The sequence below is a fragment of the Orbicella franksi genome, chromosome 3 (genome assembly GCF_964199315.1).
Source record: "Orbicella franksi chromosome 3, jaOrbFran1.1, whole genome shotgun sequence".
Lineage (NCBI taxonomy): Eukaryota > Metazoa > Cnidaria > Anthozoa > Scleractinia > Merulinidae > Orbicella > Orbicella franksi.
The window spans coordinates 17,000,085-17,027,030 of NC_138147.1; the positions used below are offsets into that span (position 1 = coordinate 17,000,085).

General features: G+C 39.4%; 2 protein-coding genes and 3 non-coding genes across 5 annotated transcripts in view; 2 read left to right on the forward strand and 3 right to left on the reverse strand.

The window, feature by feature from the left end:
• Positions 1-1,813: 1,813 nt before the first annotated feature.
• LOC145483195 (U5 spliceosomal RNA) lies at positions 1,814-1,934 on the forward strand. The gene has a single exon (XR_014048894.1). It is a non-coding gene; the product is annotated as a U5 spliceosomal RNA (small nuclear RNA).
• Positions 1,935-2,658: 724 nt separating this feature from the next.
• Positions 2,659-2,779, reverse strand: LOC145483194 (U5 spliceosomal RNA). Its single transcript, XR_014048893.1, has one exon. It is a non-coding gene; the product is annotated as a U5 spliceosomal RNA (small nuclear RNA).
• A 2,669-nt stretch (positions 2,780-5,448) lies between these two features.
• Positions 5,449-5,569, reverse strand: LOC145483189 (U5 spliceosomal RNA). The gene has a single exon (XR_014048889.1). It is a non-coding gene; the product is annotated as a U5 spliceosomal RNA (small nuclear RNA).
• Positions 5,570-7,888: 2,319 nt separating this feature from the next.
• LOC145481563 (uncharacterized) overlaps positions 7,889-26,946 on the forward strand; it is a 36,454-nt gene continuing 17,396 nt past the window's right edge. Inside the window, exons 1-28 of the mRNA XM_081460065.1 lie at positions 7,889-8,485; positions 11,656-11,786; positions 12,785-12,866; positions 15,545-15,598; positions 15,702-15,782; positions 16,025-16,069; positions 17,257-17,352; positions 17,462-17,523; positions 17,793-17,867; positions 18,349-18,456; positions 18,694-18,790; positions 19,289-19,400; positions 19,721-19,875; positions 20,219-20,523; positions 20,975-21,074; positions 21,320-21,370; positions 21,965-22,099; positions 22,191-22,271; positions 22,637-22,716; positions 23,316-23,408; positions 23,674-23,768; positions 23,905-24,023; positions 24,505-24,543; positions 24,882-24,953; positions 25,608-25,673; positions 25,806-25,874; positions 26,151-26,213; positions 26,312-26,420. Of these exons, the coding sequence (XP_081316191.1) occupies positions 8,369-8,485; positions 11,656-11,786; positions 12,785-12,866; positions 15,545-15,598; positions 15,702-15,782; positions 16,025-16,069; positions 17,257-17,352; positions 17,462-17,523; positions 17,793-17,867; positions 18,349-18,456; positions 18,694-18,790; positions 19,289-19,400; positions 19,721-19,875; positions 20,219-20,523; positions 20,975-21,074; positions 21,320-21,370; positions 21,965-22,099; positions 22,191-22,271; positions 22,637-22,716; positions 23,316-23,408; positions 23,674-23,768; positions 23,905-24,023; positions 24,505-24,543; positions 24,882-24,953; positions 25,608-25,673; positions 25,806-25,874; positions 26,151-26,213; positions 26,312-26,420 (2,692 nt within the window). The 5' untranslated portion in view covers positions 7,889-8,368. The remainder of the gene's footprint in view (positions 8,486-11,655; positions 11,787-12,784; positions 12,867-15,544; positions 15,599-15,701; positions 15,783-16,024; positions 16,070-17,256; positions 17,353-17,461; positions 17,524-17,792; positions 17,868-18,348; positions 18,457-18,693; positions 18,791-19,288; positions 19,401-19,720; positions 19,876-20,218; positions 20,524-20,974; positions 21,075-21,319; positions 21,371-21,964; positions 22,100-22,190; positions 22,272-22,636; positions 22,717-23,315; positions 23,409-23,673; positions 23,769-23,904; positions 24,024-24,504; positions 24,544-24,881; positions 24,954-25,607; positions 25,674-25,805; positions 25,875-26,150; positions 26,214-26,311; positions 26,421-26,946) is intronic.
• The window catches only part of LOC145481582 (TP53-regulated inhibitor of apoptosis 1-like), a 137,451-nt gene continuing 120,188 nt past the window's right edge, over positions 9,684-26,946 (reverse strand). Inside the window, exon 3 of the transcript XR_014048660.1 lies at positions 9,684-9,693. The gene's annotated coding sequence lies outside the window, so the exon portion shown is untranslated. The remainder of the gene's footprint in view (positions 9,694-26,946) is intronic.

Below are 26,946 nucleotides of genomic sequence, written 5' to 3' on the forward strand. Positions count from 1 at the left end.
ATGGAGCCTCAGTTGGTTTGCCATTCTAAGCGTCTAGGAAATATTTCCTTCAGATTATGAATGTTTTTCCTGAAGTACAACGCTCGTGAGACTCATAATAATTGATTCGGTCACCTAGAGCCATATTTGGAGGCTCTACGGTACTGACAATGGATTCACTGTTACATAACCGCCATTAACCGGCGTGTTTTTTCTGAACCCTGGGGAGGAGTTCTCCGGTCATTTGTATACCGTAATGATTCGATTTAAAATTATAATATTTAGAGAGGAGAGGAAGCCACATCAAGCCTAGCTGCTTTTCATGCGGGTCGTCTATCCTGATCGGATTGAAATTTGGCAATGTTGGTTTTTTAGGAGGGAGGAAAACAGGAGTACCCGGAGAAAAACCCTCGGAGTAAGGCAAGAACCAACAACAAACCAAACCTACATATTACACCGGGTCGGTGTCATATGTGGCATTGATTTAGCTCCCTCGTCTCAATACGCATTCCTTTTCTAATAAGCGTCACGCTTATATGGGAGCGTGTTAGAAAACTGTGTCTGGAGTTGCACTGGAAAGTGCTGGGAAGTTGGTTGAGTCAGTGAAATGGGCTCCTGGTTGAGTGGAATAGTCGCTGGGTTCTTGTGCTTTTTTGAGTTTTGTTGAACGTCGGTAGGCGACGACAGGTGTATCTCTAGTCTTCATCGGGCGAGAAGGTGGACTGGTTACGAGTCACTATATGCAGAACGATATTCTTCTGCGATTGGTAGATTTCGATCCGCACTACGCCGGGAAAAAATGGTTCCCTCAGAGGTCATTTGTCTTACAGGTCTCCTGTTATTATGTTGCTTTTTTTTTCAATTTATTAATGTCATGCGTGGGAGGAGGTTGCCTTCGGTATCCGAGCCAGGGGCTCGTGTATATAAAACGCACGACAAAAATAACAATAAAATGAGAAAGAAAAAATAGTTGCTTGACTTCGCCTCAGTTAGGTTTGAGTACGAGTACGACTTTTGGAGGCTTCACATTATCACGTGACATGCCCATCTCATCCCATGAGCGACCATCACAGCCTAAAATCAACACGAAGAGCGGAGACTCTGCAAATGTTGCTGGTCTAGAATTCGAAAATCGTACTCCTGCTCAAACTCGCACTCGTTATCCAGTCAAAAGATTATGGACTCACAAGGCGCAGCCGAGTGAGTCCACAACAAATTTTGACCACTGTAATGACGCATGTCGTCGTCGATAAGAGATCAGACCACGCCAAACCACATTCGATTTTTTTTTTTTTACCACAATATCAACGTCCAAGAAAATGGTTTTTTTTCAGAGCGCGAGCTAAAAAAGGCATTGGGCGACACATTGACGCGAGCAGCGTTGTCTGGACTCTTATCGACAACGGCAAATTAGCCAATCAGATTGCGAGACTAGTAGCAATTGTGGAAAGTGTCTTTACGTCGACTAGACGAAGCACCTCGAAAAGAGACTCTGGTATCATGTCTTGATATTCTCTGTCGGAAACGCTCGCATGAATTAATTAATGTGCGCCGTATCATTTTCTGATTCGATTGGAGTATGGTTGGATAACAACATTTCTTATTTCGCTCCCATAATCGTAATAAATCAATATATCTCCTTGAGTAGCGGATTTTTAGTAGCCAATCGGTTTCCATAACAACGGTTTCAGTGTCGTTACTTTTCGAACTCATTTTCTCTCGGCCTCACCGACAACGTAACAAAAAAACTAATGGGTCTGGGGACGGAAATAAGTTGTCTGCGCATGCTCAGGAAAGGACTCGTAAGCGTCCCACATGTCTTGCGTCATCACGTTAGACATGGATCCGATCTTCATAACGCAAATCTTTCGCCTTTTACTAAAGATTTCCGTGGAGGAGAACAACTGAATGAGTCTATAGACTAATTTTTCGTCGCCCTGCCTTTCGGCGGGGCTCCTAATAAATGCAAGAGAAAACATTGACCGCTTCCTGATTACATGCATTCTATTGTCGTAGCATTGATGTCATCCTTGTGTCTGTCCGTGGGTGAAATTTTGTACTGGGAGCGGAATAAAAGATACACGATCAGCATAGTGATATAGTTAGCGGAACCCCGTTGTCAAACTTTGTAAATGTGAAAAGATTAGTTTCAAAGAATTACCTTTGTAGTTTTACTACTGTCTGAAAGTTCGAAAACGAACAAGGTTATCCAAAAAAAAAAAAGAAAAACTAATGAAAAAAATAAAATAAAATAGTTTTACCGTGGTTTTTTTGTTATACAGAACACTGACGAAGATAAAACGACACCACGAAGGAAGAAGGTCGGGAGTCACTTTTCAGGAGTCACACGGTATTCCTGGTAAAAACATTCGGTTCAGTCTTCCACGGTACCTCTCCCCACCCAGGAGAATATAATGACGTGCCAAAAGGCCGGGGCCAACCGGACCGTGACCTGCGATAGCAAAACACCTAAGCAAAAATGAATGTTTCCCTATACAGGAACAAATAACGCTAACTAAATGTGTGGCTGAGAAGACAAAATATTTCGACCAGTCAATCTTAATTCAGTCGAATTTGAAATGTTCATCAACCGACCTGGCGATGCAGATAATGCGGCACTTAATGTATAAAACGAGGTACTAGCTAATGTTTGAATACTCTTTACGCGTAATTATCGGGAGCCCCGCCATGAGGTAGGGCGACGAAAAATTAGTCTATAGACTCATTTGGTTGTTCTCCTCCACGGAAATCTTTAGTAAAAGGCGAAAGATTTGTGCGTGCTGAAGGAAAACCAGAGCTATCAACTAATACAGTCGTTCGGTGGTATTTTGAACGTGGTGCGGCAAGACCTGTGGGACAAATATAACTTGACTGTCTTAATCGTTATTTAAATACGCATGCGCATTAGCATGCAAGAGAATGATAACACATACACTGCTCCAGAGCCTTGTTTGGAATCCTTGACCAATAGAAATGAATGCTCTGGAGATGAAGTCTAGCGACTTTTTTACGTGCACGTGCATCACTGAACGTAACAAATAAAGTCGTGGTTACTGGCCGATCCCTGCGATCGCTTCAGAAAAAGGTGAGCGATCGTTACGACTACCGGTTTCCATATCATCGTCACGATTGCTGAACATTTTTTCAGCGATCGCGATCATATGGAACCAGCCTTTAGCCTTTTGTCCTGTTTATTGATTTGAAGCTGATAAAAGTAATTTAAACGCCACAGCAAGGTTATGAAGCTGACGTTTTGAGCGTTAACCTTTCATACTCGTAACGCCAGTAATTTTTTATCTGTATATATATATTAAGTTTCATTAACCTTTCTAATTAGTAATTCTGTTTTAATTTCAGTTAGTTTCAACTTTTGCGTAAGATGCATCATGTGATATTGGCCAATCCGCAAACATATCACGGGATTTGAGTTTCATCTGAGGTCATTACCATGTGCATTCAATAGACGATCGGTCAACCAGCTGGTTGCTTTACTTCTTGCTGCAGCTACACCGTGCTGACGAGACCCAACTAGGTCGAAACCGTCCACGGTTGCAATTCTTGGCTTTCAGTTTGGACTCTATCATGTCGTTGTCCCGTTAAACTTTCTACGTAGTAATTGGCCTGCAAGCAGGGTCACGTTGGAATACAAGCGCGCGCGGCGTGGCTGCGGGCGCGAAATCGAGCGGCGAAGCCGCGAGACGAGAAAGTTCACTTTCACTTTTTTTCGCCTCTTCACCAGACTCCTTCCCGCCTGATCGCTTTGCTCTTCGCCGCTCGCGCGCGTGACTCGAAGGTGAGCCTGCTCGCGGCTACGTAGTAATCAGCCTCGCTTCATTGTTATCATTAGAATATATGTGGGTTATTGACCAAGGGTGAGGTCTTGATGGTTGGGTATTGGCCAAGTGCTTTTCCAAGCCAATATCCAGCCATTTTGACCAAACAAACTTGGTCAATAAAGGATTTATTATATGGCTTTCGGGAAAATGTTTCTTGCGGGTTACAGCGGGTGGTCCCGAGCGGGCAAGATAGCGCCATCTTGTCCGCTTGGGTAGCCAATCACAGCGTAGGATTTGGTTCATCTTGTCCGCTCATGGAGCTAGCCATAAAAATAATGGATTGTATCGCCGTTAAGTGCTTTGGACAGTTATGTGTAAGAGCTACACCCAAGAGAATATACTTGATGACGTGCCAAAAGGCTACCTTGGGCCAGCCGGACCGTGACAAACACCTGACTAACGTTGAATTTCTCTCTACAGGAACAAATGATACGTTTGTGGCTGATAAATGCTTTTTCAGGCAATCATATTTCCGAAAGTGAAGAATGATCATCGCAGTTACTTTTCCAATTTAAGCAATTGGAAGGAAGAAGCCTGCAAAAAATCAGGGCTTCAACGGGATTCGAACCCGTGACCTCCGCGAATACCGGTGCGATGCTCTACCAACTGAGCTATGAAGCCACACATTGGGAGCGAGGTCAATTAATTGAGTTCATATCTTCCCGTGAGGAGTGAAATGATGTGAGGTTTATATGAAATAATTCATATATGAACTGCGGTTGTAGATGAAAGTGAAGAATGATCATTGCAGTTACTTTTCCAATTTAAGCAATTGGAAGGAAGAAGCCTGCAAAAAATCAGGGCTTCAACGGGATTCGAACCCGTGACCTCCGCGAATACCGGTGCGATGCTCTACCAACTGAGCTATGAAACCACACATTGGGAGCGAGGTCAATTAATTGAGTTCATATCTTCCCGTGAGGAGTGAAATGATGTGAGGTTTATATGAAATAATTCATATATGAACTGCGGTTGTAGATGAAAGTGAAGAATGATCATTGCAGTTACTTTTCCAATTTAAGCAATTGGAAGGAAGAAGCCTGCAAAAAATCAGGGCTTCAACGGGATTCGAACCCGTGACCTCCGCGAATACCGGTGCGATGCTCTACCAACTGAGCTATGAAGCCACACATTGGGAGCGAGGTCAATTAATTGAGTTCATATCTTCCCGTGAGGAGTGAAATGATGTGAGGTTTATATGAAATAATTCATATATGAACTGCGGTTGTAGATGAAAGTGAAGAATGATCTTCGCAGTTACTTTTCCAATTTAAGCAATTGGAAGGAACTCAATTAATTGACCTCGCTCCCAATGTGTGGCTTCATAGCTCAGTTGGTAGAGCATCGCACCGGTATTCGCGGAGGTCACGGGTTCGAATCCCGTTGAAGCCCTGATTTTTTTTTTCAGGCTTCTTCCTTCCAATTGCTTAAATTGGAAAAGTAACTACGATGATCATTCTTCACTTTCATCTACAACCGCAGTTCATATATGAATTATTTCATATAAACCTCTAATCATATTTCCGTTGAATAGAAACGTTCAACTAACCCGGCGCAGGAAGACGAATAGATTTTGAGGTGCGCAAGGTACTGAAACTCGTAAACTGTATTCTGTGCTCTCTTGGTTATTTGAGGCCCCGCCAAAAGGCAGGGCTACGAAAAATTAGTCTATAGACTCATTCAGTTGTTCTCCTCCACGGAAATCTTTAGTAAAAGGCGAAAGATTTGTGCGTATTGAAGGAAAACCAGAGTTACCGGAAATGGATAGATCAAGGGTATGTTGAACGCGGTGCGACAAGACCTGTGGGACCAATTGTGCCTGACCATTTAAATACGCATGCGCATTAGTACCTTCCCCCCTCCCCCCCCCCCCCCGCCAAAAAAAACTGATAATGCATCTATCTTCTTGCATTGCTCCAGGAACCTGTTTAAGCTTGGTTAGAATCCTTGGCCAGTAGGAATGAAGGCTCTGCAGACGAAGTTAAGCGAAGTTTTCAGTTTCCAAAGAAACTGTTTAGCTGCGTTTGCAATTGTAAGTGAAATCAGGGCGTTTTCAACTAGTACCAAGGCTTATACTTGTTTAGATTTCTTCCCACCGGTTGCGTCAACATCACCTGCAGTTTACTCTCTTAAATGGTCTTCCTAGTCTTCCTTCCTTTCATAGATCAAATCCTTTACTGTCTTCCCCATTTTAACAAAAAGTAAAAAAAAAAAATTCAGTAGGTGAGAAGTTACAAATATTTCGCCTTTTCTGCTCTCGTGCGATCGAAGTTTTTCTGGGATGTGAATGGGTAAGACTACTTTTTTATGCCTCAAGGAACGACATCAGCCATGTCAGCTGCAAAACGTTGCCTAATAGACTTAGCGACCCCCCATTTCTTTTTGCTTTTTGGCATAAGTTGATCTTTACCTGCAATTTTTGAAAAAATTCTGAACGTGGGAACATTTTGGGCCCGAAAGCCCTTAATTAAGGTTGCCTATTTATTATACTTTTGTTGTCGCTGTCTCGCTGACGTATTCGTCGTTGCTTTGTTTTTTTGTTTTTTTGTCTTACTCTATCATAACTCGTCACATCTATTCATTTATCCTGAATAAACCTTTATTATATTGGATTTTATTGTGTTGTACGGGAAAAAAGAAAAGAAACGAAGCCCGTGAACAACGCGACCGGGAGCAATGACAAGTACTTGAATTCGCAGTGTACAGCTCACCTGGGTGTATAGCAAGCTTAGGTACCTGAACTGAAAAAAGCTTTGTTGAGTTATACCCAGTAAAACAAAATATGTTTGGAACGGAGACGAAAAAGTAAATGACCCTTTGTAAGATGTAAGCATCTTTTGTTTGAAAGAGCAGATGGACTTTGAACGTACTGGTTATTTGCGTACATGTCGCAATTTGGGAAATGCCGGCACAAGGACGTTCTGTCCTACCTGAATTACCTGAATGGCGTCGGTCGCGCGTAATATCAAATACAGCAAATCAGCACGGAGTGCTTGCGTCTGAACTGAAGAAAAAACTGAACCACTTTGAATTTTTTTCTGCGGACACAAGCCTTCCACTGTGACATTTGCTCTGTACTTTATTCACGGGTGGCCCAAACACCTTGGCTGCCCTAAATGTCATTCAGTTGCGCGGAAACAGAACGTAAATAATTTAAAGTTTGTATAGGAATGTAACGATCTGATATATGACACACGCAGTTCGAAATATGGAAAAGAAATTCAATAAGAATGACTTGCTTCGACCATTCTGTATGCTACTTGTGTTTCGGTAGCGTTTTGGGGTTGTTTCAAAACAGTTCCAGGGAGTCAGTTTAGTTTCACCAGCTGTTTTCCTCGCGATATGTTATGTAAACAGACTATACTGACTAGAAACACAGAAGAGAAGCTTACTGAAATTCTTTTCCATATTTCGAACTTTTATAAATGATCCGCGTTACTCTGGTTACTTTCCTGCAAAACTCTTATATTTACGATGTTACGCAACCGGAGAAGCTTAGGATACCCGTGCTTTATATTCCCGACCCGATAATAAACCCGCGTAAAATAACGCGACAGTGGAAATTCACCGCGCGTGAGGGCATGACATGGAAATTTACTGACTTAAGCATTGCACAACGTACTGTGGATGTTCATACAGAAGATTTTTGGAATTGTATATATCTATCTGGTTGCTTTTAGTTGAAATTTGTCTTTCCTCACTGTCCCAGCTCTTGGACCTCTCTGCGGAAAGAAATGTAAAGACACCGCCTTATTAAAGAAAACCGTGTTGATCATGGAAATTTACTGTAGGACCAGCCATAAATAACCTCGCATTTTTCTCCTGCATGCCTGCTTGACGAAACCTTGATAAGTGACCTCTCTGACTCTTTTGAGGAAAATGGTCGTTACGCAAACGCCTAATAGTTGCGAGGTCTTGCATGACCAAGACCAATATCAACGTGAAAATGAAATTGAGAATACTTTGTTAATATATTGGCTAACTTGCAAAGGAAGGCCGCCATTTTGAATTATAAGAATGAAAATCTTTCCTTGGACGCTTCTTTTTCAAGTTCGTGTACGTGTTTATAATCGCTCGACATGATTCGTTGTGCATGCTAGGGGGTGCGAACCGGAAAATTACTTGGCTAGTATAATCGCGTGCAAACAGTCTTCCTTCACTGCACGTAAATGGTTTATACATAAATGGTTTATGAGTAAACAGTGTAGTTTGCATTACACCGCCCGTACTGAGAAATACAGGTAATTAAAACAAGCTTAGTTGGGTAAATTAAACATTTATTCTTACTTTTCAGTTTAGTTTTTTTAGTGTTTACAAATCACCGGAAGTTAATTTGATTGGCTTGCTCTTCGTGAAAGAACACATGCGTGCAACTCACGTGTAGCGCCAAAGTCCGATCACTGCCTCCTAAACCAACAACAACCGTACACGCGACTTCTTCGTCTGGGCTAGATCGCAGGCAGAGCGTGTACAAGTGTGTACAGTTAATTTTATGTTTTTCGTCGAATTATAAGTTGTTATAGCACCAAAAGGAATAACTCTAAGAAAGAAATATGGTGCGGCCGAAACACGGCTATCCGCCGAAACAAGGGCTTTATTCGCCGGATTTTGAGAAAGAAGCATGTGGAGTTGGATTTGTGGCGAAAATCAATGGAGAGAAGAGCTTTCAGGTAGGAAAACTTCTACTATTTTTGAACTGACTCATGAGAAGTCTTCTATCTCCCTGGTGCTGGAATCTGAAGAGCTTACAATCGTTCGAAAATGCGACGTTTCGTATTTTCAAGTGAACCGTATTTGGAGTGTAAACATTAGCCTCAGCAAGCTAAGCTTTAGTTAAGTTATTTACTTTGCAAAGTTAGTATGACAAGGCTTTGTACAATATTACAAACCAAAGCAGTGGTTCAGTATAAAATCTGCCGATATTTCAAACGCCCGTTTCCATTCAGGGAGACAACTGATTTAGAAGTAGTCTGCCCAAATCAATCGATCTGTGTGGTAACTGTTCAGCAGTTTTACATACATACTTATTTGTACAGTAACAAGACCACCTATGTTTTCCCCAAATTTTCTACTTTAGTTCTTGGAGAATTTTTTTCACAAATATGTTACTTTATTGAATTTAGTCGTTTCCTTTTATTTGTGCAGTGAATTTTCTCCTCGTCCAGTCATTAAATATTACTGAGGTCGGTAGTTGTTATTCTGAAAAGTCAGTCTTTGTTTTCGTTTTCTTAATATGAAATTAACCTGACCACCGTCTGGGAATGCGGTGTAAGGGTTATGTCTAACAATAGCCTTGGTTAATTTCATTTAACGTGATAATTTTGGACCCATTTTCTGTTCGTGTATTGTTGTGATAGCAGTTCTTTGTTTGTACTCAAATAATCTAACACTTGCACGTTCCATGGTGATTCTCGCTGGTAATATCACCTCGGTGAACCTGTTGTCAGTAGTAGAACATGCTTTGTTTTTGTTATCGAGATACAAAACTATCTCACAATTGCCTGATCACATTTATTTCTGTGGTATTGTCTTAATTTTTCTTATAGAAATAATTTAATTTTACCATATTCCTATTTTTTTATTTTAAAGCTGAGCACTTTTAAATTGTTTGCAACTCAGTTGATTGCATTCCTTTTAGTGGCCTTGTTTTGGGTAAAGACTTATGCCTGTCTTATCATAACAAGCATAGTGTCAGACACCAATCAATTGCGAGGCCTGTCTTGTGGAAGTGTATTTTTGTCGCACACTATCATTCACCTGTTGGAGCTGTTTTTGGTAGTGAACATCCTGTGAAAAATATAACCATGCCCTGATCGTATTTTTTTGGCAGCCTGTTTTCCCTCTGCTCAGTGAGTATGTTTTTTATACTAAATTTTGTCTTGTGTACCTCAGTGTGGTAATAAAAAATTAAAATTTTAATCATGTGCATCATGTTTTCTTTGTGCTCAAAGACTACTTTTTTGGACCAAATTTTGTCTTGTTTACTTCGGTGTGGTCATAAAAAATTAAAATTTTATACAACAAAACACCTCAGCCTGTGCATCCAGTTTTCTTTCCTTTCAAAGAATATGTTATATGTGCCAAATTTTGCCTTGTTTAATTCCATGATGGCATGAAAAATTAATTAAAACATAGTTGAACTCTTTGCAGAAAACAAAATATAGCTACACATTTTGGAATTCTTTTGTAGTGTGTTTTCTTGCTGCTCAGTGAGTTTTTCATTCATTGCAACCAAATTTTGCCTTGTTTACTTCAGTGTGGTCACAAAATATTAGAAATTATTTTGATAAACAACAAAAACCATCAGCCTGTACAGCCTGTTTCCTAATTTAAGCTCCATTCAAGAGACTGGTTTTAGACCAAACTTTGCCTTGTGTACTTCTGCGATGCCATGAAAGATTAATTAAAACAGTTGTCTGAACTCTTGGCAGAAAACACATTTGACAAGGATACACATCCAGTGAAAAATATAGCTACGCCTGTTAGAATTCTTTTGTAGCATGTTTTCTCCCAGCTTAATGAGTACAATTTATATCATTTGAACCAAATTTTACCTTGTTTATGTCAGTAAGGTAAAAAAAAAAAAATTAAATATAGTTAGCTCTTTGCAAAGAATTTAAAACTAGGTTGAACTATTTTTCAAGAAATTAAAGAAAATAAGAAGTCTTTACCCATCACCCAACCTTAGAGCATTTTTAAAAAAATTTTTCTGTTTCCTTATTTAATCATGGCATGGCCTGGTTTGGTTATTAATTTATTGTTATTCTTGACCTATACATTGTAATCTGGTTGGTATCCAGTGTTGGCAAATCCTATTATAAACATGTCATGACATGAGCTGACAACTGGTTAAAAGATGCTCAGTGGTTGTTTCATGTTGTAGGCTCAAATTGCTAAAAAAAAATATGACACTGATAAATGGTATTGGGGTTGTCTTATTTCTGAAAGGGAGAAAGTTAACCAACCAATCAGATTTTAGTTATTTGCAAATTAATTTGTTTTTCAGAACCGTAAGAGTAAACAGTTTCACAAGTTTCCTTGTAATCTTTTGAAGCATTAAAATTGAAGAAAAACAACTGTTACTTAATATTTATGGCGTTACAAGGTCATCTATTTTTGAAGGTTCAAAGTCTAATATTTTGCAAACAAAAAGTCCTCTGCATAATGTTATGTGGCCAAAATCTAGACAAATGTTATTGAGTTAATAGTTGACTCCTCTGGGAGTGATGCTCCTGACTAACCATATATATAACTTAAATGTTGTTTTTTTTTGGATATAAATGTAATAATATGGCTTTGTGAATTTTGAATTTGTGATGTAATGCTACTAACGATCCTATGTCCTCTGGGTCTACTGCATAGTGCAAATCCAACCTGAAGGCCTGATCAAGGCTTTTTCAAGTTCTCCCCAGCAAGTATGAGATAATGCCACAAGATAAAGAATGGAAAATCACTCTAAGATGTCTAACGTGACTATCAAATGTACATTGTTTTTGCTCAAGCGTTCATTTCGTTAAGAGCTTGATGTGCTAGTTGTGTGTTTCTATTGAGTAACAGATGTTTGGCCTTTAGCACATGCACTCTGCATTTTATAATTTATTATATGTTTCTAATTTATTATATGTTTGCCAACAGGTAATAATGACTACATCCTAGTTTAATTGGAAATAAATATTGGAATTATAAAATTCCTCTTATTGCCAAAGTGGACTCTGTCTGTTGTCTCGTCCTATTCTGGCAGCCCTCAGAATTTGTCATCTACATGTTTAATTATTTCCAAATTGGGAAGCATGTATTCCTATTACATCTACAAACAAATTGATGACTGGTTCTCTTTTAGGTTTTGTCCGAAGCACTTACAGTGTTGGAGAGAATGAAACACAGAGGAGCTGTTGGATGCGAGGAGAACTGTGGAGATGGTGCTGGAGTTATGACGGGAATTCCACATGCCTTCTATGAACGAGTTATAGAGTAAGAATTATATTTACAATAATGCAAACAGTGTTCATGCTGGAATTGACTATCACACATGGAATGGCAGTCAATTCAATCAAGACAGATGAGAAACAAACTTGTTATTGGATGAGCTTTTTTGACAGAATAATCAAGGGGAATATGTTGAAGTTTTCAGCTGAAGGGAGAGGCTGAGGCTGATAAAACATGCTGAGATCTTAGTTACAGTGGAGTTTTCTTTTATTGCACATTGTTACAAAAGAAGTTAAGAAAATAACTAGGATGTAGTTGTGAGTAAACCAATTTGCATGTAGCTGATCTCAACAGGTCACAAATAACCTCACAACTGTGCAGACACACTCTATGCAGGACAAAATATCCAGGGATTGGGACTTGTGCATGTAGAGTGTGGCTACGTACAGTTAGTCCAAGTTATTCAAAAAGAATGAAGCATTCCAGCTAATCACAGAGACTGGCAATCTCATGTTGGGATCAGACAGTTAATTAGATATAATCCTACATACAACACTATTATTTACAATCATGGAAAACGAGATACAATACTTAAGACTACAAACCATGTTTGATGTGGAAGTATTGAATGGATATCTGTTCTGAGGCCCTGTCCAATTCACACTACACCAGAGAAAAAGTGGCATTTTCATCCTGGAAATGCGTGAAATGTTTTCTGTCCACACTACGCTGGAGAAATTTGAAAATGCAACAATTGGCAGGCATTTTTGATTTGTGTTTGAGGGAATGCATTAGGAAAATCACAGGCTAATCATGACTTCATTGTTTACAAAAAAGCTCCATTTTCAAATTGTTTTCTCTCCACATTGAAATATAAGGTTGTTATTTTCAAATTCTGCCAGTTTGAGGAGCATTTTCAAAGAGGTCTGTTTTAGTGTTGTTACTAGTGTGGACGGGAGGGCTAACCTTAGTTAGTAATAAGGCTGAGTTTTCAAATTTCTCTGGCGTAGTCTGGACGGGGCCTAATTCTGTTTCTTTCTCAGGGAAGGTAAACTGGGATTCACTTTGCCATCAGCTGGTGATTATGCAACTGGAATATTCTTTATTGACACTGACGCAAACAAGGTAAACATGCATTTTAATGTAGTAAATTTCACAGACAGTATATTAAATTACCGGTAGTGCATATATTTTGGTTTTGAATTTTAATCCTTTTTGCTTGTTTACCTATAATGCTGCATTAAATTATAACAGTTACCATACCCAAATTTGCAATCAGAAGCCATATCTACTTTCCTGATATCCTGCAATATCAGGTCACTTTCCTGATATGGCTATGATATTGTGCTTAATTTGGGTATGGTAAATACCTAGTCATACCTTTTGGGTATGCCTCGGCAGCATATCAGGCTCGTTATTTTGTTGCCATGGATATTTTGGCTCAACTACGTCTCTTGAAAATACGAACCACGGCTCGACTTAACTCACCTGACATGCTCCTGAAGCATACCAAAAAGGCACAAGTATGTATAAATATTGATTAAAGTTACAATTCTACATGGTAACAGTAAGCTTAGAAAGTAATGCAATCAGATCACAATAACAAAAGACACAGACAACATGCTGTAGTAGTAGTCGGGGAAACAGCCCTGTGGCAAGTTGTACATACCTTCAGGTTATGCACACAAAATAAAAGCCTCACTTATTCCACATTAGTGTGGGGATGGAACAAGAGTATTGGCAGAGCCTTTGTTATCTCCCCTCCCAGCACTGAGGGGCTGGATTGGTCAAGCTTAAGGCAAAGATAGGAGATGACAAGATACAAGCAATGCTAAAAGCTTGATGAAACTTAACCAAACAACAAAGAGTGACCCCAATTTTTTTTTTGGCAAAACTAGATGCTCCAAAATTGTTCACTTGGGCTTCATATCGCAATATCAAATTTTGCTAAAGTTACAGGTATTGAACACAATAAAACAAAGAAAAGAACCAGGATATTTAACAGTTAAGCTCTGATATTTACTATTTAAATTGCCTTGTTGATTATCCTCTTTATCTCATCACATGTTGTTTGCTTCCACCTTCGAAGTTCTGTTCCCGAAGATTCTTGAATTTTTTCAACATCTGAGGTGTTGTCTCAGCGTCGTAGTTTCTCAATTTAGTTTATAGTATTTATGGTTCATTTTATATTTTGTGAGAACTAGCACAAACTTTTGCTAGCTTTAAGCTAAAAAATTCATGGACCGAAATGTTCTGAAAATGCTCCACATCCCTGTGAGATGAGTGTATAAGGCATGATTCTTTCCAATGCTTTCTTCGCAAAACACAGTATTATGTAAATTATGTTGTTCAAAAAGAGCAAGCATACGATCACTAAGCTGAAGCAATTCTCATCCCTAGTTTCCTCATGCACTGCCACGGGGAACCATGACCCCCCATTTGTGGCCCAAGAAAAACAGCTTTCATTTTTAGATTCAGGCTTGTTTCCTACGGAAGCGTGAGTAATAACAGGTCTCTCTTCCTCTCTCCCAGTGGGAGGCCCAGTGCCCTCATTGTTACACTGGACTTCGGATCGAGCGGTCCAGGTTTGAGCCCTGGCTGGGGACATTGTGTTGTGTTCTTGGGCAAGAAACTTAATTCTTGCAGTGCTTCTCTCTACCCAGGTGTATAAATGGGTACCAGCTAATTCAATGCTGGGGGTAACCGTGCAGTGGACTTAGCATCCCATCCAGGGGGGAGTAGAAATACTTCTAGTCGCTTCATGCTACTGAAACCGGAGATAAGCACCGGCCTGATGAGCCTCTAGGCTCATATGCAGACTTCTACGCCTCTCCCCTAGAAGGGAAAGTGGGCAAAACTAAATTTATAATTGTTACAGACTACTCTTTTGTGTGATGGTGGCCAGGACAATGCCCTGGGAAAGTGTTCTACAGACTTAAATTGCAAGTGCAGTGTCTCAAAGTTCAACCAATAGGAAAAGCAGTCATCATCTCTTCTGATTGTGTCAGTAGGCACATAAGGCTAGGTAAAGCTGTACTATAAACTAACTAGATCTATTAGCAGTTAATCTTGACCGATTAAAGGGGTGGTGCTAATAAGATATCTTTCTCAACTACATAGCAGTATATAAGCAAGAAAATTATATCCTGAAACATTCTTGTGCATGCGGCATGAATAAGAGAGCATTACATATGAACAGGTCCTAGTATTTTATTGTTACTGTGTGGGCAAGGCCTGGTGGATTGTGTGACAAAACAAAAGGAGCCTAGCACCCAGGGGCATCATGTTTCAACCACTACGTTTTTACCATTGCTGTAATTTCGCTAAAGGTGTTAATTGTTGCTTTTGTAACATTTGCAAAATAGAAACCTTTTTCTGCGGTTTTAGTAAGATGAGAGTCGCATGTGTGGTTGTTTGGGAGAATGAGAATTTTAATAGCTGTTTTGAGTTTTTAGTTCTGCCAAATTATCATGTCTTCCATGTGTTTTTTTTCTATGTTATGTTAGTATTTGTTAGTAGTAGATGTAGTATTGTAAGTAGTGTTGATGTTGTATCATGGATGTATGTATCTGCAGCTTGTGAGTAATGTCCATATTGTATTGTAAGTAACTGATGCATTGTAAGTAGTGTAACTGCATGCACTGAAAAATTAAAAAAATCCATGTCTCAGGAATTCAATTAGTAACACCCAAGTAAAGATGAACAGCCAAGAGGTAGAGTGGATAAGGGGGAATACATGCCAGGACATGCAAGCAATATGTCTTTAGTGATATATATTTCTCTTGTTTGTTTTAACTCTGCAGGCCAAAGTATGTGAAGACATGTTTGCAGGACTTGCAAAAGAATGTCAAATTGAGGTATGGAAGGAGTTCTTGATCATTTCATGTCTTTTTGATCACAGGAATAAGTACATTTTCCTTCTAAAAGCTAACTATTGATTTTAATCTTGTTCATGGTTAGGTTCTGGGTTGGAGGGATGTACCATTTGATAACAGTATGATTGGAAAAACTGCTGCGGAAAGTCAGCCACTAATGAGACAGGTAATGTAAATAGTGCAATTTGATATTAACGCGTTACATGTAGGCTTATGTATTAGGGTGAGTTTTGCCTTTCAGGAAGTATTTCTGCTTAATATATACAGTGTGATCAAAGTAGAATGTAATGAGAGCAGTAAACTGCATCAGCTTAAATTTTGTTCCCTCTGAGCAAAGCCAAGTAATGGGTTCCTCTTTTCATAAATGGAATTTTGATATACATTATGAATTTAAATATTCACTTGCAGGTGTTTGTGATAAGCTCACTGGACCAGGAAACATTCAAGAAACAGGTATATATAGTCCTTTGGTTCCTACGTGGAGCATAGGTCATGCAGTTTTCTTCCACTGCTCTGTGCTGAGCTCGTCATTCAATTTGGGTCCATTGCAGGCCTATTTGCTGCAGTTCTTGTTCAGCTGATCTTCTCCAATTGTTTTTCGGCCTACCACAGTTTCGTTTGCCTTGAGGGTTCCAGAAGAGTGCCTGTTTAGTTACGCTGTTGTGTGGTTTTCTTAATGTGTGGCCACTCCAATTCCACTTCTTTCTTCTGATTTGGGTCTTCATCTTCTCTTCCTGGATTTTTGCTAGTAGCTCTTTGTTGCTGACGGTGTTCGGCCATCTTTCCCTAGGGATGTTGTGTAGGCACTGATTTGTGAAGGCTTGGATTTTATCTGAGATTTTCTTCATTACTATCCAAGTTTCAGCTCCGTACATCACAACTGATTTTACATTTGTATTAAAGATACTCCATGTGTGTGCCTCGCATGGTCATCTTCGTGTCCAGAATAGAGGGTAGTTTGGCCAGATTCTAACTGAAACTTTCCAGACTTGGTCCATCTTGTTTTGCTGATACCGAGTAGATTGATTTTGTATCTACTCATTTTGTTTGCAATCTGTTGAGCTCTTCCAGCCTCGAACATGGTTCTAACATTCCAATGTCTCAAGCTTGGTAGTAGTCCTGGGTGTGAGTAATCGGTTCGGCCCTGCAGCGTCCACGTTGTGGGTTTGGCTGTAATGCATAATTTATATCCCGTCTGAGATTGATTCTCTTGCACCCAAGACTGGTTGAGTGATGCGAATTCCTGTAGATGTTCCTGTAACCATGAGAGTTTTATGTGAGTAGGGGGTTAACCTACTGCTCAACCCCCAACCTGGAGGACCAGGGTTTTTCTGTCAGGGGATTCCCTTAGCTACTGTAATGGTGACAGCTTCATTCCAGGTGGCAAAGCCTATTTTCTACCCCTTTCCCTCTACAGTTCTCCTCCATGTCTCTTTTGGTCAACCTCTACTCCTCTGTCCTTAGGTGCCCAGGTTAGGGCAATTCATGGGTTCTATAACATTTGCTGATGAAAAAGATTTCCAATTGGTTCTTTAATTTCATTATTTGTGGAAGATCCTAATAGTGCTTTGCAGACTTTTGGACATGTCACTCTTCCAGTCTCACTCTTGTATTTTTAATTTAATTTATTTTTTCTCTAGGTTTATCTCTTAAGAAAAATGGCATCAAATAGGATTGGCACAAAAAATCGACGATTTTATATCTGCAGCTTATCCTGTGACACAATTGTCTATAAGGTATAATTCTTAAACAGATAGGATTGCTATGTTAGTCATCCTTTAAAGTCAACTAAGTCAGCTGATAATAGTTGCTTGATCTGTTTTTTTTTTTTTATCTTTTTTTCAGGGAATGTTGAAACCAACACAGCTTAAAGGTTTTTTTCCTGATCTACACTCTGAGGATTACTGGTGAGAAAATTGTTTTGTATGATATTGAGCACCATTTACAGTGCATGTAGGTCAGTGAACTCACATTATAAAACATGTTTTATAGCTATGCTTTTTTTGTGCAAATTAATGTTTGGTATGGAAACTTCCCAGAAATGGGCTTTGCCTTCCACTTTGTACAATTGTTGGTTGTTCTTTTTGGGGAAAAGCAAAAGGAAAATTTACATTATTTGATTTCTGATAATAGCTATTTTCCATAATGATACATGTTGGTAAATATCTTGATGCAGGACCCACTTTGCCTTGGTTCATGGTAGATTTTCAACAAACACATTTCCAAGTTGGGAGAGAGCTCATCCAAACAGGTTTGTTCTGCTAAGTTTGTAATTTGAAGTTCATTGTAGTAGCTAGTACACCATAGTAAAATTTAATTTCTTCAAGCAGTAATTGTTTAAAAATATAATAAGTTTTGTTTTAAGAACATGTAATGTTACAGTGAAGCCATTTTGAATAAATTATGCTTCCTGGAACATTTGATTGCTACATGTTTCTAAGTAACCCTTTAATCTGACTCGAGTCTGATTGAAATCTAACTTTTCCTTACGATTGCAATATATTTTCTAGAGGACAGGTGATGAGAATAAACATACACTGTAATGAACTAAGCAGCTCAGCTGGGAGCAAGATGCAATACTATTTCAATGTGCAGCAATGAGACACGTTGAGTTAAAGGGATTTACATACCTGGAATGCGCTTTCCTAGCCAAATTTTGTATTAGTATGTTCTTCATTTAAGAATGTTGTTGCACTATAGCCTTGACAATAGTTCCCTGTTTGCTGTTTCAGATATCTAGCCCACAATGGAGAGATCAACACGATAAGAGGGAACATTAACAACATGAACACAAGAGAGGGAACCATGTTCAGCAAGTACTATGGCAGCAACACACAAAAGTAAGTACTATACTCTAATTGCTAAAAAGAAAAAAAACCCACAAGTTTGATGCTGAAATGTGTTTCTTTCTCTTTTTTCTGATTCCACTAGCCTGTTTCCAGTTACAGAAGCAGACCTGTCAGACTCTGGTTACGTTGATAATGTGCTTGAACTTCTTGTCAGAAAAAAAACCCCACAAGTGTGCAAAAGTTTGAAGCTGAAATGTGTTTCTTTCTCTTTTTTTTTGATTCCACCAGCCTGTTTCCAGTTATAGAAGCAGACCTGTCAGACTCTGGTTGTGTTGATAATGTGCTTGAACTTCTTGTCATGGCAGGAGGCCGCTCACTTCCAGAGGTATGGTTTGACTATTCACCACCACCACTTCCCAGAGCTACCTTCCTACAATATAATTATGTTCATGAAAAGTTTAAAATTAAAATCATTTATAATAACTCTTATTCTTACCTACACTTTTCAAAACTCTGTAAACTTGGAAATTTAAATCTCAACCAACAGCTTTGTTTTCCTTTGCTATCAGTCATCTCAGTAAACCCCTTATGGACCAGATGCATACTTCAAAGTGTTCTAAATCGCATCTCTGGGTTGTAACTGGTGGATTCCAAACCATTTTCTTCATCTCTTTTATTTTAGCATTTGTTTACCATGGTTATAATTAATTATGATTGAGGGCAGCAATAAAATTATGCCATTGTTGGTTAGGTTTTGAACTTAAGAGTTCACATGATTTTCAAAAGTGCAGTAAATACAAAAATAGTGCTGGTTATAAAAAGGTGTTGTAATTTGTGCCAGTCTTCTCTATGCTGCAAGTAATCAAATGATGTTCTTCTCCAGGCCATAATGACAATGGTGCCAGAAGCTTGGCAAGGGAACAGTCTGATGAGTATGGAAAAACAAGATTTTTATCGCTGGATCTCCTGTACAATGGAGGCGTGGGATGGTCCTGGTAAGTATAATGCTGAAATACAACTGTTGTTGTTCTGTTGAAATTAATATCCATAACCCTCCCAGACAAGCCTTCTTAGCCTTCTGGAAATTCCAGTTTAGCCTCTTTGGCTTTGAAACTACCCTTCTCCTAAAATATCTAGTGCCCCTCTGAAAGCACAGTAAACAACCCGCTTCTTTTATCTGGAGCTATATGATAAAATAGTTATGTTTACATTTTGCGTGCTGTTACTTATCATTGAGATTGATTTGCTCTCAGCAAAGTAGCCAAGTTTATCAGTTGCATGATAGTTAATTTATTATTCCATTCCTCATCCACAGCCTTGTTCACGTTCTCTGATGGGCGGTATATTGGAGCCATTCTAGACAGGAATGGTCTGCGTCCGTCACGATACTATGTGACGAAACAGGGTTTCATGGTAATGGCAAGTGAAGTAGGAGTCAGCACTTTCCCTGATCAAGAAATTGTACAAAAGGTAGGTAAGAATTTAACAAATGAACCTGTTTATAAGGCTGAATGCATCTCATGAGTTTTCAACCCTGTTAGTTTGACAGCACCAGTATTGTCCCTACAATTCTGGAAAAATGATACTAATGTGGCCATGGAGGGATTGTTGAAGGTCGCAACATCTCTGATGAGCCACTGCAATGCAGTTTTTTTTTTTTTTTTTCAGATCACCATCTAAAAATAGAATTCAAATAATTTAGCATTACCCCTTACACGTATTTCTCCAGTCCCTCTCCCCAGGGAGAGAGTATCTCATGCAAACTAGTCCTGAGCGTAACTATTATTAATAATGCTTTCTCTCTTCAACTTAGGGTCGTTTACGACCAGGAAGAATGCTTCTTGTGGACACAGCAATGGGCTCTGTGGTTGAGGATCATGAACTAAAACATGAGATGGCCAGTTTGCGACCTTGTAGTGAACTGCTCAAGAAAAGTGTCAGGACACTGGAGGATATCCACCAAGCATACCAGACCTCTAAGAGCCTTTCTGCTGGTGAAGTGCAATTGATTCAGCACCCCTCCGAAAATGAGTTGATTCACAGAGACAGGAGGTTGCCCATGTTTGGCTATTCTCTGGAGGATCTGAACTTACTGATATTGCCAATGGTCAAAAACAAGTTAGTTTCAATTAAAACAAAACTTTTGCAGTAGCTTGTCCTGAAATACATAAGAAATGATGGCTAGTTCTGTTATGCCACTGTGTGGCCCGGCTCACGAATTTCCTACAGGAAAACATAACATGAATTGATGCATGTAGGGCTGAAGATGTTTCTTTGAGCTGGTCTGGAAAAAGCCAGCCAGCCTTAAACGTGCCAACAGTCAAGTTAGTGTGCGCAGTTCAGGCATTTGACCTGTGCTTGGTCAGTAGTACATCCTGACCTTGTGCCAATGCTGCCCTTCCACTCTTCAAAAAAGTTCATGATAAGTTATGTTTGCGAATGACTAGATACTGCAGTAAAATGTTTTGGTAATGTGACTAAATGTTGTCCAAGGGATTAGTACCTGACAACAGCTCTAGAGTTGTTTCATGCTAAAGTTACATTAAAATAACTATTTTGTTTTCCTTAGGAAAGAGGCTCTTGGTTCCATGGGTAACGATGCACCTCTTTCCTGTCTGACGATGTACCCACAGTCAGTGTTTGACTACTTCAAGCAACTTTTTGCACAGGTATGATGCCATCAATCATTAATGAAAGTATTAATCACAAATATGTTCTTATTGTTCTAACTTAATGTTCTCTGGAAATTGTTACAACTTGTGTGTTTAGCATTGTTCTGTTGTTCTAGTGTTTACAACTACATATAGTACATCACAAACAATGTAATGAAGTGTAGTGAGAGGTAATGTGCACAGCTGCACTGTGTTTTGTGTACACAAATGTGTTTAATGTTGCCTTTTTTTTCTTCCGTCAGGTGACAAATCCTCCCATTGATCCAATCCGGGAGAAAATTGTCATGTCACTGGTAAGGCAGTGTTACCTTGTTACTCAAACTTCAATGCATGTGATACACTTTTTTCCAGTTCTATTATATGCAGTTGAATGCAGTTTAACAGAGTTAACGACAAAGAGCACTTGCATTCCCGAGGTAGTCAGCAGTGTTTTTGATATGTGCATGCACCTGGATTCCTTGTGCTCTTGGGCTGAGACGTTTTGGCGGCCTTCTCAGCGATAGCATTTGCAGTGAGCGTTGTTTTGCATGGGATCACATCTTCAAGTGTTCTCCCTCCCTTCCCTTCCTCTTTCCACCGTTAGTCAGTGTCACAGGTGCCTGTCTCCCCCTTCTGCATGGGGGCTCATGGCTCGGTTTCCAGGATTTGCCTGCCATGGGAGGGGTCTCCATCCAGGGGCTGGCTGCCAATAGTGGAAGCTCCTGGATTTTTCAGGCACCCAACCTCAATTTAGTGATGTAGTTGTTAATGATAGAAAAAAAATTCCTGTCAAAAGTAATTAGCGAGAATGGCAATTAAGTCCCTGTCCAATATTAAAACTGTAATGCCTGAAGAATTTCATGTGAACTAGCAATGATTAATGTAATGATGTTGTTTCATTCTTTTAGGCATGCCCTGTTGGTCCAGAGCCTAACCTTCTTGAGCCTAATGTGGCAGAGTGTCACCGAGTGTATTTGGATCATCCTATCCTGTCTTGCGCAGATGTAGAGGCCATCAAAGGAAGCTGTTTGTCTTGGTGTAAAGTATGTATCAAGCGATGAATCTTAAGTGTATTGATTTATCCTTAACTTAAAGAACAAGGACGTGTTGTAACGTCACATCTTGTTGTTTCAGTCTCAGACTATTGACATGGTTTACCCCGTAGATGAGGGAGTCAATGGTCTTGTTCCTGCAATTGATAGAATTTGTAAAGAGGTGAGTTAAATCTGATTAGACCAAATCAAGTCTTAAGTTAAGATTTTGAGACAAAGTGGTATTTTAACTTTGAAACAGCTGGATTGATATATATACTAAGTGATTAATAGTTAATAAGAATTTGATCTCTGGATGATTTACACAGGCTAGTTCTGGTAGCTTCTTGTTAAACATGGACACCCATAAGATATACATGTAACACAGTGGTACAGAAATTTTGTTGAAATTAAGAGGAAACAGCTTGGCATTTTCTGGATTGCCATTGTACAGCAATAAATATAAAGAATGGCTTGCTTTGGGGTTGCATGTAATTGAAGAGATTTGTTATCTTCATCATGACTGATGCTTTCTTCTCTGTGGTTTAGGCCTCTGAAGCTGTAGAGAATGGATGTGCATTTATTGTGTTAACTGACCAAGCTGCTGGAAGAAAACATGTTCCTATGAGGTAGTAGCGTAGTACCTTAGCATTTATTGTGTTTGGCTTCAGATCAGAAGATCTGGTCTCAAGCCAGGTTAGCTGAAATGCATACAAGTATTGTGTGTTTAAGCAAAATGGCACTTTCCCTCCAAGTGTCTGCAGGGTGGAGCATGAGATAGGAGTTATTGATTGAGATAACCTTTGGTATAACCTGTAATGGACAATGCTCCTTTGTTGCCTCTGATGACTCAGTCATTTAGCTCTTTTAGTCCCCTATATTTAAGGTAGACTTGGCTTAGTAGAGGTACAAAGTTGTTTTGTGTAGTGATCGTCAATTAAAGCTCAGAAGCCATGCACCAGTTCAGAGCTTCCAGTTTCACTTACTCCCAGTATAACACACTATTGTTTTCAGGGCCAGGTTACTGGTTTCTTAGTACAGTAGATTCTGTCAAGTCATCTGAGATGTGCATGGTGCATCTTCTATAGACAAACAGACTTTGACTAGCACAATGGCTATGCTTGTGAAGTGGAACTGTTAATTTTGTTGTAGTGGAAGACATAAATATGAGATGGTTTTTTGTCAGGAATGGACATCCTTCCTGATTGTTGTTATTTTGTTGTTTTAGCTCACTGCTGTCATTAGGGGCTGTCCATCATCACCTGATCAGAATGAAGCAAAGGTCACAAGTTGGACTAGTTGTTGAATCAGCTGAAGTGAGGTAGGAGTTACTGAAGTCCACTGTTCTTTAAAATCACTATTTCAGTTAGTTGAATATATAAGTTTCTCTTAGAGGATTAATTAAACTTGTTAGAGACCGTTTTTGTCTATTCCAGGCTTTTTTCTATGGATTCTTTTGTTGTCTGTAATTGCCCCGGGGGTGGGCTCAAATAAAAAGTGTGCTAGCATTTTGTTTAATTACCAAACCACAGCTTTATTTTTGACGTGTAGAAATACACTGTATTTGTTTACATTGTTTGTTACAGAGAAATCCATCATTTTTGTGTTCTGTTGGGTTACGGAGCAGATGCCATTTGCCCATACTTGGTTTTTGAGACTGTTGCAAATCAGCGTGATCAAGGTACATTACTAATTTATTAGCTGAGTTTTACTACCTTCAAAAATCTGTTGTTCAAATTCAATAATTCAATTTGTCATTGATTTTCATCCTCAAAATTGTCAGGTTAAAAATTAAGCTATTTTGAAAATTCTCTTAGGACTGCTGCACCCTCCTCTCTCAGACAAAGACATCGTTGAAAGCTATACTGCTGCTGTACGGAAGGGTATTGCTAAGGTCATGGCGAAAATGGGAATTTCTACTCTACACAGTTACAAGGCAAGTACTTGTAGATGTGGCACTAAATAGTTACGGCAGTCACAACTGTTGAGGCTTCCATAAGAAGTTACCCAAGGAAGCAGTAATTGTTTCCTTTCCAGTTATTGTGACTAGTTTTAGCTAGCACCTTTCTGGTGTAGTGATGAGGTACCTTAGAAATGATGCAATTGACCCTAGCTTGATTCATGGGCTGGTGAAAATAGTATCATTCTTTTTTGGGGAGCTAGGGTGGTGTACTGTTGAGAGCTTTTGCCTTCCACCCAAATGGCCCGGGTTGAATTGTGCACCTGCCATCATAGGTAGGTTGGTTGGTCGAGTTGCTGTTTTTGGTTCTCATCCTTCCTCAAAGGGTTTCTCTCCGGGTTCTCTGGTTTTCCTCTACAAAAACAGTGCTCCAAATTCTAATGCAGTCTTGATTCATGAACACCTTGTTTGTGATGCCTTGTTTTCAGTATCATGAGTATTGTTTATTATTTTACAGGGTGCTCAAATATTTGAAGCTGTTGGACTTGCAGAGGAGGTAACAGATGACTTGTTTATCCTTCAGATCAATGTGTAAATTAACTGTATCAATAGATTAAGATCATTCAAGGAAATAAAGTTGTTTGAATTTTCCTCATTGGATGTTGCATGTTAGAGGACTTTTCCAACTGTGTAAATACCCTAAATTTCCTATAATAAACCCTGACTTTTAAACAGCCTTTATTATTATTATTACTTTTGGTGGGGACGGGGGGGGGGGGTGGGGGGGGTGGGAGGGGATTGTTCTGTTATGGATGGCCTTAGTAGTTGAAGGAGTTTTGCATTTCAAAAATGGTTTGGTTTATCACCTGTAATCCGGTGTAATTCTCTCTTAAGGTGATAGACAAGTGCTTTGTGGGAACAGCGTCACGACTGAGTGGAGCAACATTTACAGTCTTAGCTCAAGAGGTATGTACTTCCAGTACTCTTAGTGATAATTTGTTAAGCAGTGTTGTCGTTTTGAAGTAGTTAGCTTTACTTTTGGAGTTGGTGGTTGATTTTGCTATCTTTTCAAAGAGTCTGATGAATGACCCAGTAGAATAGCTGCCTGATATCACAAAGTTGATGGTGATTTTCACTGGCTGCCGGCTACTTTTGACAACCGTAGTAAAGGACAATGCTGTTCAGTAACTAAGTGAAATATAATGAAGTCCAGGAATGTTACATCTACTTACAGCGTTAGGGGTTTCATTGATGTTTTCAGCAGTAAGGCAACTGGTTTTCACAAGCGGACAGGGCTGTGCTCTAGGAGTGCCCGGGTGCCCAGGGGACTAACTTTTGACTTTGTGCAACTACAAAAACATACTTTTTTCTTATAAGCTTAAGTGCTGAGCAGCCAGGATTTCATGGTTAGGACCATGCCTTGCAACTTGTGGGCCAAGCTTTTTGAACCAAACTTCCTTTAGAAGTAAAACTTTCCTCTAGGTGGTCAAACCAGGTGGGCAAAATCATCCTCAAAGCCAGTCAGTTTGCCTACTCTTTGCTGGGCCCTGAATAAAACCCCTACACAGTAATATTGTAAGTTCCATCAGTGGTTTAAAACTGTTTGCACATCTGTTACAGGCTCTGAGCAAACACAGTGTTGCATTTTCTGATCGTGACTGTGACAATGTCTTGGTAAACAATAAGGTACAGTGGATAATATGATTGCTTGAAATTGGGAGACTTTAGTGATAACACAGCTTTTAAGACCTTGAAATTCAGTTTGTTATTAAGTACCGTGACTAAGATGATTAATCATCGTGATTGCATTTCCATTAGGGTGAATATCACTGGCGTGAAGGTGGAGAAAAGCACATTAATGATCCAAGATGCATTGCAAACTTGCAGGTTAGTTTGAGTAAATAATAAAGAAAAGGTGTTTCTGGTCAAGCATTGACACGTTTCTTGTGCAAATGAAAACAAACATTAGAAAAAAAAGAAGCAGTATCGATTGGAATTTCTTTCTTATAGATCATCAGGTCACTGTTGGGGCAAGAAGGGGCTTGAACTGCTTTGTTGCTATTGGCTTGTTTGTTTTCAGTCATCTCATTTTATCTTGAAACACCAGAAGCCACATTTCAAGTCTTCTTTGTTTTCAATGCTGTTGTATTATTGTTCTATCAGGATGCAGTAAGGATGAAGAATCAACCTTCCTACCAGAAGTATAGTGAGACCTCCATCGAAGTGGTGAGCAAAGATTTACTTTCAGTTAATCTTGCCCCCTATTTCAAATGCCTGTAAGTTAGTAAACATTTTGCTCATTTCTTAATAACATTCTGTTGTAGGTTCGTTCCTGCACACTGCGTGGACAGTTGCAGATCAAATTTGCCAAGAAACCCTTGGACATCTCTGAAGTTGAACCAGCTTCAGAAATTGTTAAGAGATTTGTGACAGGTAGGTTTTAACTAAAAACATTTGTATAGCATACACCTGTGCGCTCATTTACCTTAAGTACCCATATTCATAATTAGCCAATCAGAAGGTTTATCTACTGTCCTGATATCCCATGTTATCAAGTCACTTCCTGTATGGCCGGATTATTGGCTTCATTTGGGCATGGTTAATACTTAATTTAATCATTGTCTTATGCTTCCATGGCATACATTGTATCAAGCTTGTTTGGTCTCACCTTGAGTATTTTGTCCTAAATGCGTCTTGCCAAAATGTGAAGCAGGGCACGACTTGCCTGATATGTGGCCGAAGCATGCCCAAAAGGTGCAATTTAGTTTCAAATATCTGGTTTTAAAGACCATTTAAAACTAGAGGGTTACCTTCATTGTGGTTAACTTACAATATACAATATTTTCTGCAGTTGAAACTTACTAACACGACCCTAGCACCCTCTACTCTTTGGGCTTGTCACCCAATCTTCCTCACCAAAGAGCATCTGCATAGGAGGCTAACACAACCCTAGCTGAGG